This window comes from Armigeres subalbatus, unplaced genomic scaffold (assembly GCF_024139115.2).
Source record: "Armigeres subalbatus isolate Guangzhou_Male unplaced genomic scaffold, GZ_Asu_2 Contig527, whole genome shotgun sequence".
Taxonomy (NCBI): Eukaryota; Metazoa; Arthropoda; class Insecta; order Diptera; family Culicidae; genus Armigeres; species Armigeres subalbatus.
Window position 1 is genome coordinate 88,242 of NW_026943290.1, and position 13,932 is coordinate 102,173.

At 39.4% G+C, this 13,932-nt stretch overlaps 1 protein-coding gene across 1 annotated transcript; it reads right to left on the reverse strand.

The window, feature by feature from the left end:
- Positions 1-1,049: 1,049 nt before the first annotated feature.
- On the reverse strand, positions 1,050-5,463 carry LOC134204352 (uncharacterized protein K02A2.6-like). Its single transcript, XM_062679177.1, has 4 exons — positions 5,121-5,463; positions 4,524-5,045; positions 3,427-4,068; positions 1,050-1,300 (listed from the first exon to the last, which is right to left on the reverse strand). Exons 1-4 carry the CDS (start codon positions 5,461-5,463, stop codon positions 1,050-1,052), a joined length of 1,758 nt encoding a protein of 585 aa, XP_062535161.1.
- Positions 5,464-13,932: the final 8,469 nt, after the last annotated feature.

Here is a 13,932-nt window from a genome sequence, read left to right on the forward strand (position 1 = left end):
AAAACGGTAGAATAGCCCAAGACTACGCGCAGCAGTTGGAAATTCACGTCGAAGACGAAGTACATGATAGGAAGAGGTTCAAGAGAAGATAATGTGGTGAACCACGAGTTGCATTAGCTGTTGGGAAAACCATCCATCGTTCACACCGCGAAAATCGGTGGCCTGGGCTCGTAGCCAGAATGTCGGACAGTAACTCGGTGAAAACGGTTCTCGACAGCGACGGGCACAAGAATGCGAGATGCGCATCGGGCAAGGTGGATCGATCAGGTGGAAGATTACTTGCGGACCCTCCGTAGACTGCGTGGTTGGCGACGTGCAGCCATGGACCGAGCTAACTGGAGAAGACTTTTATGTGCAGCACAGGCCACTACGGCCTTAGTCTGGTAAAACACAAAAAAAGGTATCCAAAAATTCCTTCGGAAATCCCTTCGTAAATTTCTGTGAAAATACCTTTGCAAAATGTTTCAGTTTTTTTCCTTTGGAAATTCGTTCGAGAATTCATTCTGAAAAGGAATTCAGGAATTCTCTCCAGGAGTAATTTAGAAAATTACGCCTTTAAATTATTTTAACATTCTTCCACAGCAGCGGTTCTCAACTTTTTCCTACAGTGGTACTCCTTTAGATCTATGCATAGCTTGTGGTACCCCCTGTTTTTTTAGAAAATTCATCTGGCTGCATGTGGTACCCCCTGTTTTTTTTAGAAAATTCATCTGGCTGCATGTAATGTGGATAATCGATTTTGCTTGACCTCTACCAAACCGATTGAATTTTCAAAAAATAATTGAGGGCTTCCGACGACATTTGAGGATTAACGTACTTCAACTGAGTCATTTTTAACTTTGATAGCATTGACAATTGCCATATTGTTCTATATCGAACAGATTAAATAAACGTTCGTCTTGTTCGATAGGAAAATACAGAATGAATGTTTTATTGAATAAACAAGTGTAGTTGGTAACCACTGTTACTAGGTGGATCTCTGATAGGCTGGGTAGGTTGCCTCGATGTAACATCTTGAAAACCACGTGACAGCACATCTTCCCCGTTAGCTAATTCCTACTTGGAACTCGTACCATCCGACTACTTCTTGTGACGTACACTCCATCTGCACGATAATGACCTCGTTGCGGTTGATCTGGTTGGAGTTGATCTTGTTGTACTTGTAAAGTATCATCGTCTTCTGCTGATAAGTACTCTTCATCGGGAATAGGTACTGCTTCACATACTATTTCTCCACGGGCAACTTCTTTCTCCTCGTAATCATCATAATCGTACTTCAGAATTTGATGTGATCTTCGTACTATCGTACCCAATTCCTTAGAATAGCATTCGTATTACTTATCCCCTTTCTTCCGCACCACTTTTGCCTTGAACCATCGTTGTCGTTCAGGATCACGATAGTCTCTTGCATATACTACCTCATCAGTAGCGAAACGCACTTCCTTCTTCCGCTCATTAATTTTCCAAGTCTTCGCAAAATGGTTTACATTGGGATCTCTTCGTAGAACATAAAATCGGGTTTTCATTTCTCGTCCAAACATTAGTTTAAACGGCGTCTCGTTCGTGGTGCAATGTGGTGTAGCTCGATACATCTGAAGGTGTGCATTCATTACTGTTGAAATTGATTTACCACGATTGCAGTTATCGAATAACATCTTCTTCACAGCATATTTGATAGTCTTGACTGCATTTTCTGCAGCACCATTTGAGCAAGGACTATACGGTGCTGACGTTAAATGACGAATTCCTTTTTCATCGCAAAAATCTTGAAATTCTTTCGCCGTAAAAGACCTTCCATTATCAGAAACCAGGGTATCACAGTTACCAAATCTTGTAAAACAATCTTCCAGCTTCTCATTTCATTTCATTTCATTTATTTAGTCTACATCTATACAGATAACACTGAATCAACAATTTGACGCCACAATACACGGTTCGAGGCCGCATCTCTCCATCCTCGAATACGCCCCACGCTCGCCAAGTCGTTCTGCACCTGGTCTGCCCATCTCGCTCGCTGCGCTCCACGTCGTCTCGTACCTGCCGGATCGGAAGCGAACACCATATTTGCTGCCCTGCCCATCGTACCCTTCCGGCTTTAGCTACCTTCTGGATACTGGGTTCGCCGTAGAGCTGGGCGAGCTCATGGTTCATTCTTCGCCGCCACACACCGTCTTCTTGTACACCGCCAAAGATGGTCCTAAGCACCCGTCTCTCGAATACTCCGAGTGCTTGCAAGTCCTCCTCGAGCATTGTCCATGTTTCATGTCCGTAGAGGACTACCGGTCTTATTAACGTCTTGTACATGACACATTTGGTGCGGTGGCGAATCTTTTTCGACCGCAGTTTCTTCTGGAGCCCGTAGTAGGCCCGACTTCCACAGATGATGCGCCTTCGTATTTCACGACTAACGTTGTTGTCAGCCGTTAGCAAGGATCCGAGGTAGACGAATTCCTCGACCACCTCGAAGGTATCCCCGTCTATCGTAACACTGCTTCCCAGGCGGGCCCTGCCGCGCTCGGTTCCACCCACAAGCATGTACTTTGTCTTTGACGCATTCACCACCAGTCCAACTTTTGTTGCTTCACGTTTCAGGCGGGTGTACAGTTCTGCCACCTTTGCAAATGTTCGGCCGACAATGTCCATGTCATCCGCGAAGCAAATAAATTGACTGGATCTGTTGAAAATCGTTCCCCGGCTGTTACACCCGGCTCTCCGCATGACACCTTCTAGCGCAATGTTGAACAACAGGCACGAAAGTCCATCACCTTGTCTTAGTCCCCGGCGCGATTCGAACGAACTGGAGTGTTCGCCCGAGATCTTCACACAGTTTTGCACACCATCCACCGTTGCTTTGATCAGTCTGGTAAGCTTTCCAGGGAAGCTGTTCTCGTCCATAATTTTCCATAGCTCTACGCGGTCTATACTGTCGTATGCCGCCTTGAAATCAACGAACAGATGGTGCGTTGGGACCTGGTATTCACGGCATTTTTGAAGGATTTGCCGTACAGTAAAGATCTGGTCCGTTGTCGAGCGGCCGTCAACGAAGCCGGCTTGATAACTTCCCACGAACTCGTTCACTAATGGTGACAGACGACGGAAGATAATCTGGGATATCACTTTGTAGGCGGCATTAAGGATGGTGATCGCTCGAAAGTTCTCACACTCCAGTTTGTCACCTTTCTTGTAGATGGGGCATATAACCCCTTCCTTCCACTCCTTCCAGCTTCTCAATTGTTTCTTTAGTAGATAGTGAACGAACCAAGTAGCATTCAACCCACTTCGAGTAACTATCAGTGACGATAAGAAAATTTGTCTCTTTCAGGAACAAGTGATCGATATGAATTCTTTCAAACGGACGAGAACATAACTTCCATGGAGAAATCGATGAGTTTTTAGCATCTGGTCTATACTGGATACAAGATTCACATCTTTTTCCCATAGCTTCTATCTCCTTGTCGATACTTGGCCACCAGAAATAGTTTCGAGCCAACGATTTCATTTTGACAATTCCAAGATGAGTAGAATGAAGTTCTTGCAGCAAAAATGACCTTAGCTTCATAGGTGCTATAATACGGTAGCCCCACATAAGAACGCCTTCTTCAACAACGAGTTCGTCCTTACGAACAAAATATTTCTTCAATTCAGGATCGTCAACTTTAGCAGGCCATCCGGTCTTAACGTAATGCACTACACGGCTTACTACAGGATCCCGCCTTGATTCAATTATAAGCTGTTTCCGTTCGACCAATGACCTCGTTTCAGATTCAATATACTGCAGAAACATAACTTCTTCATCATCTTCAACTTCATCGTCACAGCATTGAACTGGTGATCGAGACAAGAAATCAGCTACTTTGTTGCTGACTCCTTTAATGTACTTGATCTCATATCCGTAATTTGCCAGGAAAACAGCCCAATGTTGTAACTTTCCGAACACCATATCCGGAATTCCCTTTCGTCCAAATAACGACACAAGTGGTTGATGATCCGTCAAAATCGTGAAGCTTTTTCCAAGAAGATAACTGCTCAATCTTCGAACCGCATAATAAACAGCCAACGCTTCCATATCTAATGGAGAATAATCTTGTTCGTGAGATTTGAGAACTCTTTAAATGAACGTTATTGGCCGTTGACTACCATCAGGAAACACTTGTAAGAGTACAGCTCCGATTCCTTTGCCAGACGCATCGGTAATTAACATAACTGGAAATTCAGGATTATACGGCGCCAGCACATTATCCGAACATAATATCTGTTTTACAGTTTCAAACGCCACGTCACATTCAGAAGACCAATCATACCGTTTGTCCTTCTTAAGTAATTGATACAAAGGGCTCAGTATTGCTGAGATGTTCGGAATAAACTTCGAATAATACGTTACCATCCCGAGAAATTCTCTTAGTGCCTTGACATTCTCTGGTCTTGGAACATCCATTATAGCGCGAACCTTTTCCGGATCCTTTGCAGTCCATCACCGTCAATAATGTGTCCCAGAAATTGCATTCTTTCCTTGAAAAACTCACATTTCTCACGGTTTAGTCGAAATCCGGCTTCTAAAAGCTTACTCAACACTCTTGCTAAATTCTTGAGATGTTCGCTTACAGTTGCACTAGTTACTAAAACGTCATCCAAGAAATTGATACACCCGGGGCATTCCTGCAATAACTTTTCCAGAACTTCTTGAAATATTGCACAGGCTGGTTGAGTAACAAACGGCAAACGGTTCACATAATATATTCCTTTGTGAGTACTCCATCCCAACATTTTTCTCGATTCTTCCTCAAGCTCTAGCTGATTGTACGCCGATTTCAAATCCAGTTTCGAAAATAACTTTCCACCTTGCAACGTGTCGAACAAATCTTCCACAACAGGCATAGGGTATCGCTTATCTTCCAGAAACGGGTTGACAGTTACTCGATAATCAGCGCACAAACGAATGTTGTCTTTCTTTAAAACAGTAACTAACTGGGTTCCCCCCTCAGTAATCGCAGCCTTAGTAACAATACCAGTCTTCTCTAGTGCGTCCAGTTCCTCTACAACTTTAGCTTGAAACGAAATAGGTTAATTTCGGTACAGCATCAGGTTTCATAGCAAGTTGATCTTTGAATGTTTGTAACAACCCAAGAATCCATCGAACAATTCTTGATATTCATTCAAAATAGTTTTCAGTTGAACTTCCTGACTGTCACTCGACTCCGTGTCAAGTTTGTTTAACCGCAAGTGAAGCAACTCTCCAATAAAATCACGTCCAATCAACGGATTGCGCCCTCCTTCAATTACCACAATTTGACCAACCGCTTGTCGACCTTGATAACATAAAACAGCTTCAAAAGCTCCCTTCAGTGTAGCTTCTCCTCCTGTATAGAACACCAACTTCCCACGGAACGGATGAAGTGTAAATTCTCCGAAATTATTGCGGTAAAACGTCTCAGAGATAATCGTTATTGGTGATCCAGTATCCATTTCAAATCTTGTCATTCGTCCATTAACTGCAATATCCACATAATACGGCTCAGAACAGCTAACAGAGTTGACTTCCAAGTGATTGACCGTTTGCTCCTTCTTGAAAAACGCTTTCTGTTTCTTCGGACAAACCACGGCAATATGGCCTTTCTCTTTGCAAATCTTGCATACATAACTTCGATACTGACAACTTCTAAAATCATGGTTATTCTTTCCGCACGCAAAACATGTCGCCGAACTAACTTTCTTCGCCGGCTTCGAACCATAACTTGTCTTCTTCTCGTTGATCTTATTAACTTCCAGCAATGTTCGGTTTTTTAAATGTGGCTTCCCTTTTCACCGCAATCTTGAGCAAATTCTCCAATGAAACATTGTCTTCCTCTTCACACAACCATTCAAAAATCGGACCGGGTAGTAGTCCCGTCACAAAAATGTTCTTCAGTGCATGATCCAAATGTTCTTTAAAATCACAATTCAAGGATAGTTTCTTCAAGCGAACGTACCATTCTTGTACGCTTTTTCCAGATTCTTGCCTTGCTCTATAAAACGATGTTCGCTCCCGATAAGTAATTATCGCCGGACAGAATCTTTCCTTCAACAACGCACACAGCTCTTCATAGGACTTAGCATTTGGTTTCTCTGGATGGCAGATGTTCTTTACCGTTTGATAAACTTCTAGCGAAATCGAGGTAAGAAGTATAGCGGATCTACGCTCATTTTATAAATCCACGGCTAGGAAATATTGCTCTAAACGTTCTTGATACATCTCCCATTGATCTCCAAAAGAAAATTTGGGCGGAGCAAATCCTTCCATTTTGCTTGTAGGTTTGAAATCCTTTCGTCGCCAATTGTTCTGTATCGAACAGATTAAATAAACGTTCGTCTTGTTCGATAGGAAAATACAGAATGAATGTTTTATTGAATAAACAAGTGTAGTTGGTAACCACTGTTACTAGGTGGATCTCTGATAGGCTGGGTAGGTTGCCTCGATGTAACATCTTGAAAACCACGTGACACCACACATATTAAAGTGATTTTTAACACGAATGCGTTACGAATACAAAGTTAAATTCTAGACACTCCCCAAGAAAGGGTAGAAATGGAGATGTGATGTTTTCGAAAAATAAAATAGTTCCCAAAACATTAAGTCTTCTGATGCAAGACCATGAGTTCGATTCCCGGACCGGTCTGGTTGTCCCTTTTGATTTCACTGAGCATAAGCATTTCATCGTGCTAGCAATGAAAATATAACAACTAGACTTTGAAACATCGTCATAGAAAAAGAAAAAGACCTTAAAATTTCAAAGAGGTTTTTGCAATTATGAACCTTTTATTAGTTCATGAAAATATTTTAAAAGTATTTGAAAAGTCTTTGAAATGCCTGTTTACTGGTCGAAAATCTTCTCTCGAAAATGTTTCTGTAATCGCCCTCTCGCAAAGCCACGAAGTTTGATACTCATATTCGGACTAGATTGATTTTAGCGTCAGATGGTTTCGGCTTTATCAAAATCGGATGATTTTCAGCAAAGTTGTGCTAAATTGTATTTCGTCAAAATGTTGCCTCAACACTGGAGTTAATAGTTTCTAATGGTTAAAAAATATCGGCGCTATTGGTTGAGTGCTAAACATGTCTGCTTCTCATTCAAATATTCCTGGGATCAATTTCAGTCGGTGTCGCTGGTATTTTATTAGTCGTGTATATTCGTAACGTTAGAGCATGACTACCTCCGGAAAGGAACAACAACGAATCACAATCATATATTTCGATTTTTTCTGGTTTTTTAACTCCACTTGTTTGGTATGAAGTGTGAGACAATGGTTAACCCCTTCTTCCAAGCCCTTGCGACATTAGTGTGCAGCCTCTATTAACTCTGAGGCTATTATGGACTCGCGCTGCAATCTTCTCTAATGGTATGTTAAAATTGGTTCCCGGTTGATCACAAGAAGTCTCGTAGGTAGCTCCTCTTGGCCCATAAGGACGTGATGCATGTTATAAAATCTGTCCCAAACTCTACTGTGCAGAACTAGGATCTGCCAATTATAAAGTAGAAATTACAATTTAGTCAACATGCTTATTATATTGAAAAATAAAATTTTAATATATATATATTAGGGTGGTTCAAAAAATTGATTTTACTCCATAGTGATCATCTGATTCTTTACCATGTTCTGAGTGTCCTCTGAAAATTTGAGCCCGAATGAGCTCTTAATTAAAACTGATTTAGCACAAGCCGTTTCAAGTTTGCATGCAAATTAGTATGGCGAAATTTATTTTTTCATTATACTGTTAATGACGTTTCCTCATTAAGCGCAGGCTAAAAGAAAACATACATAGCTAAAAGGGATACTCAACAGCTTTCACCCAACGAAAACCGTTGTTGATTATTCGTCCCAATAATTAGTAATCGATTTTAATATAGGTTGCGAAACTTTAGTCATGATCGTTAAATTTCTTTAAGGGCATCACTGAAATGTGCAGTGCAACATAGTAGCCTGAAATTGTGTATGCTATCTTTCGTGCCACGAGCAGGAATGTTGCCTGTTGAACGATTAATTGAGATTCGGTTTTCACTGAGTGAAAGCTGTTGAGTATTCCTTTTAGCTATGTAGGTTTTCTTTTAACATGCGCTTGATGGGGAAGCGTCATTAACATTATTATGAAAAAATAAATTTCCCCATACTAATTTGCATGCAAACTTGAAACGGCTTGTGCTAAATCAGTTTTAATCCAAATGAGCTCAGATTTTCAGAGGACACTCAGAACATGGTAAAGAATCAAATGAGCACTGTGGAGCAAAATTGATTTTTTGAACCACCCTAATATATATATATATATATTGATGGAATTTCTCCTAATGGGCGTATAAGATTTTGACCTTGGGCTTTTGAACAGCGATTGGAGAATCTCACTGAGACACAAATCTAGAATTGTACTCTTCTTTCATGTCCTGCATAGAAAAAAAATCAGTTCAATAATGATGTCATAGGTTTTAGGTGGGAACGTGGTCTAAGATTTGGTGACAGTACATATGCTAGGCATACAAAAAGCTTAACTGGGGGGAGTGGGGGTGGGCGGTTTCGCGTGGTCTAGAAATTTCAAAATGTAGTGGACCTCATATTCGAATCGCCTCCAGCCTGGTAGTCTCGAGAATCCAAAACAGCATCCAGCATTACGCATGCAATTATATTAAAACATTCGCCATTACTCATATTTGTCTCAGGTACCCCCAGAGACTAACAACTGTACCCCCAGGGGTACATGTACCCCAGGTTGAGAACCGCTGTTCCAGAGGTTTCTTCGGAAAATCTTTTGTAAAGGCCTTTGCGAATTAATCCGGAAATTCCATGTGAACTTCCTTTTACTTTCAGTAAATCATACATACAAAGCAGGAATGTTTGAAGGAATTTTCGAAAAACATTTCCTGATTGTAGTTCTGAATAAATTCCTAAGAGAAATTGCGAAGGAATTTCCGGAAGGTATTTCTGAAAGAAATACTAGAAGAATTTGTTTGATAGTTTCTTGAAATAATTGCTGATGCAATTCACTTGAACAAATTGAAGGACCTTCTAATTCAAATTCGCTAGGAATTCCAAAATCAATTTTCAAAGAAATTCATAAAAAGGAATTCTTCTGAAGAAATTTCGGATGGGTTTCATAAAACAATTTTCTTAGGTATTCTTAAAGGAATTTCTGAAAGATCTTCGATTCATTTTTTTTTCAAAAAGAATCTGTAAAGGAATTCTCGAAGAAATTCTTAGAAGAATTTCCGAAAATAATTCTTAAAGAAATTCCTTCAGCACCTACAACACTACGGAAATTGTTTAAAGAATACCTTCGAAAATTCCTTTAGGAGAAATCTTTCCGAAATTGCTTCAGGAATACACAATATATTTTAAGAATTCTGACAGTACTTTCTCAAAAATTCCCTCTAGAAAGAAAATTACTTCGAAATTTACCTCAAGAATTTCGTTAGAACTGCCTACAAAAACTCTTTCGAAAATTCTTCTAGGAATACCTTCGGTCATTCCTCCGGTTTTTTTTAGAAACTCTTATAGGAATTCTTTTTGATCTATGGATATTCTTTTTGACATTCCTTCGGAGTTTCTTTTGAACATTCTTCACAAAATCATTAAGAAATTCTTTTAGGAATCAAATTTCATTCAAGTATTTCTTGGAATTTCCTTCAAGAATTCTTTTCAAAAAGACTTAAGTAACATTTTTTCATGAAATAATTTGAATACTACAATCAAAAACTTGCATATTGCATTATAATATTCAAAACAACTCATGGAAAAAAAAGTTAAGCGATAATTGTTTATAAATTCATCACGACTGTCCTTCAGGAAATCCATTCTCATTGTTTTACTTACTTTTACATTGTTTAACTAAAGGAATTTCTGGAGAAGACCTTTCGGGAGATTTTACGGAAGAATCCCTGGTAGAAAATTGAAATGAACTACAGGGGGAATTTTGTAAATTATTCCTGGAGAAGTTTCCTAAAGAATTTCCGTGGGATTTTGTGAAGAAATTTTAGAAAAAGATCCCGAAGAATTTTCAAATGTATTACAGAAAGAATTTCCGAAGAAAAATTTGAATAAAGGTAATTTTTTAAAGGTTCATTTATATTAATACTTTTATATTAATTTCTAGATTTCTACAAGAATTCCCTTGGAATCTACTTCAGAAACTCGTGCAAGAGTTCGTTCAGGAATATCTGCAGACATTCCTTCGGGAATTTTGACTAACATTTCTCCGGGAATTCCTTCGAAAATCCGAACAGTAGTAAAATAAAACTCTATTTAGAAACTGGAAGACTTGCCAAAAATATCGGGATTGCAGTCAATCCTTCATCATACTTAATTGGATATTCCGAAGGATTCCTTGGGAATTTATTTCAGTAGTTGCTTAGAAAATTTCTCCATTATGCATCCAGGTGATATTTCATAAATTTATTCAAAAGTTCGTTTGGAAAGTCCTCCAGACATTTTTTCGAAAAAAATACCATTAGGAATTAATTCGTGTAGTCATCCCGACATTGTTTCACCAGATGTTCAATACCCTCGGCTTCCCTAATTTCACCGAACGAATTCCTAAAGATATTTCGGACACCTGAATTAATTTCCGAAATTCCCCTTCTCTGTGCATTCTTTCAAGAATTTCTTCGGAATTACCTTTAGGGATTCTTTTGACAAATTCTGAGGAAATTACTTCGAAGATGGATCGAGAAGTTCTTTGGAAATACCTCAACATATTCTTTCGAAAATACCTATAGGAAAACCTTGAAATAATCCTTGCGTCTTGAGAATTTCTTCGGAAATTCCTTCCAAGATTTCGTCGAAAATTTCTTCGAAATTCTCATAGAAATTTCATTGGAAATTCCTTTGGAAATTTGGTCGGCAATCCAACCAAAAATTCTTCGGAAACCCCTATGGAAATTGTTTCAGGAAAACCTTTCGAAATTCCTTATGAAAAATTCCTTCGGAAATTTCTTTATGATTTCTTTTGAAAATTGCTTTAGGAATTTCTGCGGAAACTGGTTTAGGGATTCCTTCGATTTTCTTAAAAGGAATAGTTGCAGCAGCGACTATTATAGGAATTTCTTAAAGAAATTCTTCCAGTGTTCCATAAGAAATGCCTTCGGAAACTCTAGAAAGATTTTTTTTGAGTTCCTAAAAAAATTCTTCAGAACTTCATCAAGGAATCCTTTCGATTTTGTTTAGGAATTTTCGGACATTCATTTGGAAATTTTGTTAGAAATTCCTTGAGGCGGAGGCGGATATATATTTCAGATTTTTTTGTGGGAATTACTACAGAAAGTCTTTTAGGAATCATTCGGAAATCAGTTTTTTTTCGGAAATTTCCGTAAGAAAATAATTCCAAAAACTTCCTGGGGTAATTTAGACAAATATCTCGAAAAATTTCGACGAATTTTCCCGAGAAAATACGGACGAATTTTCCGATTAAATTAAGACTAATTTTCCGAGTTAATTATTATGATTTTCTCCAAGAAATGCAGACGAATTTTCCGAGCATAAGCATGGGTATGTTTCGGAAGCTTATATATTTTCAGTCAGTGACAGCGCCGGCCAAGTCCTTACAGGAGGGAAGGAACGGAAGGATTGTTTGTCCGACTCTCGTTGCTACTAGAGACCGAGTATACCTCTGCATCTCCACGAGTGTCAAGGGGATAGGATATTGTGTCAGTTATCTGGATTCACTTCGGTTGGAGATGCGATATAGATATGCGCTTTGAAAATACCCTACTCACGTTTCTACCTATCAAACCAGCGTGTAACCTAAAATACGATCATATGCGGGACAGTTAATTAATTTTACGACCGCACAAAGCAGAACAAATTATTCCAAATAATCGCGTGATCTTTCTGCACAAATTTCGAAATACAAACACGCACTAATTAATTCATTTATCAGCTGCACAAAGCAGAACACATTATTTCGGATGATCGCGTGATTGTTCTGCGTACTTCTTGGAAACACGAACACGCACTCTTTATTCATTCACCGATCGCACGCACAACCCCGAATTTCGTGATTATTCTGTCTCTTAACACAAACGCGTCCAATCATGCACTATCGCGCGATCGTTCTGCGTCTAATACAAAACACGAACAAACTATCACTCTTTTCGAGGAAATTAAGTCGAATTTTCTAAGGAGATTTAGTTGTATTTCCTGAGAAAGTTCGATCGATTTCCCGAATAAAGTCAACAAATTATCCCAAAGCAATACTGACTGACAAATGTTCTAGAGGAAATCTAGAAAAGTTTCTTGAGGAAACGAATTTTACAAAAAAAAAATGTAAATAATTTTCCGAGAAAAATTTTGATGATTTTTCAGACGAATTTTCCGAGAAAAGTGACAGAATTGTGATGGAAACTTAAACAAACTTCGCGAGAAAATTCAGTTCGAATTTCCTCAGGAAATTCAGATGGATTTTCGTAGGAAATGCGACCAAATTTCCCGAGGATTTAAGCCTAGTAAAGCACAACGATACCAGATCGTTTGAAGTGTCTATGAACCGAGCATGAACACTCCTCACTATCCATGCTCGATGGCATATGCAAACAGTGGAGGATCGCGTTTTGGACTACTGAAACAACGCGCAGCACTCTGTACTATTCACGGCATTTTTGAAGGATTTGCCGTACAGTAGGTAAAGATCTAGTCCGTTGTCGAGCGACCGTCAACGAAGCTTGTTAACTTCCCACGAACTCATTCACTAATGGTGACAGACGACGGAAGATGATCTGGGATATCACTTTGTAGGTGGCATTAAGGATGGTGATCGCTCGAAAGTTTTCTCACTCCAGCTTGTCGCTTTTCTTGTAGATGGGGCATATAACCTCTTCCTTCCACTCCTCCGGTAGCTATTCAGCATCCCAGATTCTGACTATCAATTTGTGCAGGCAAGTTTTCCGGCCTATCTTGATGAGCTCAGCTCCGATACCATCCTTACCAGCTGCTTTATTGGTCTTTAGCTGTTGGACGGTACCCTTAATTTCCCTCAAGGTTGGCTTCTAGTGTTCGCTGAACTGACGTAGTCATCTCCTCCGCTGCCTTGACTTTCACTGCCTGTACTCTCAGCGCCATTCAAATGTTCCTCGTAGTGCTGCTTTCTGCATTCTGTATTCCAGCAGTCCTCAAAAGGGGCCCCATCGAGCTCACCCTCTTCCGGCAACGTTGCCTCGAGATACTGCGCGTATGCAGTGGCGATATCAGGTTGCTTCAGTCGCTCTAGGTCGTACCGCGTATTTTCAAAGACCGAATTTTCCCGAAGGAAAAACAAGCAAATGTCCCAAAGATGAAATTCGGATGTTGTTTCCGAAGAAATTGAGACGCGTTTCCCGAGGATAAAATAGTTTTCCGAGGAAATTCAAACTTATTTTCCAAGGAAATGAAGATAAGTAAGGAAATAAAGTCGAATTTCCAGGAAATTCCGTCTAATCTGCGAAGGAAAGTCAAACGAACTTCCCGAAGGAATTTAGACGAACTTTTTGATAAAATTTTGTTAAATTTCCTGACGAAATACAGAAGAGTTTTTTTTTCAAAGAAATTCTGTCCAACCGCCTATGGAAATTCGGTTGAACATGTACCTACAGGAAATGCAAATGACTTTCCAGAGAAAACTCATTCTTATTGCCCAAGGAAATGCGAAAGAATTTCCTGAAGAAAGGCAGATGAATTTTCTGAGAATATATAGACAAATTTTCCGAAAAAGTTCAGTCAAATTACTCGAGAAAATTCAGACGATTTTTTCAAAATGATTTTTTTTCGAGATTGCAGCAATGCATTCAAATGACCGCAAATGCATATGAATTGATGGAAAAAGTAAAATCTATTCCCCTAAAGTGCTATTTCGACCTCTTTTATGTGTTTTTATTATTTTTTTTAATGCGCGAGAAAGGCACCACCAACGCTAGGTGGATTGATCTGGTTTTTTTCTTTCTT

Bases quoted from the DNA above. Each gene is read 5' to 3' on its own strand.
- LOC134204352 (XM_062679177.1), bottom strand. From the start codon at position 5,463: ATGGATACTGGATCACCAATAACGATTATCTCTGAGACGTTTTACCGC. The intron at 4,069-4,523 runs GTGAGTTTTTCA...ATTCTCCATTAG, and splicing joins TCGACTAAACCGTGAGAAAT to ATATGGAAGCGTTGGCTGTT. The intron at 1,301-3,426 runs GTGAATCTTGTA...TGGGTACGATAG, and splicing joins AGAAGCTATGGGAAAAAGAT to TACGAAGATCACATCAAATT.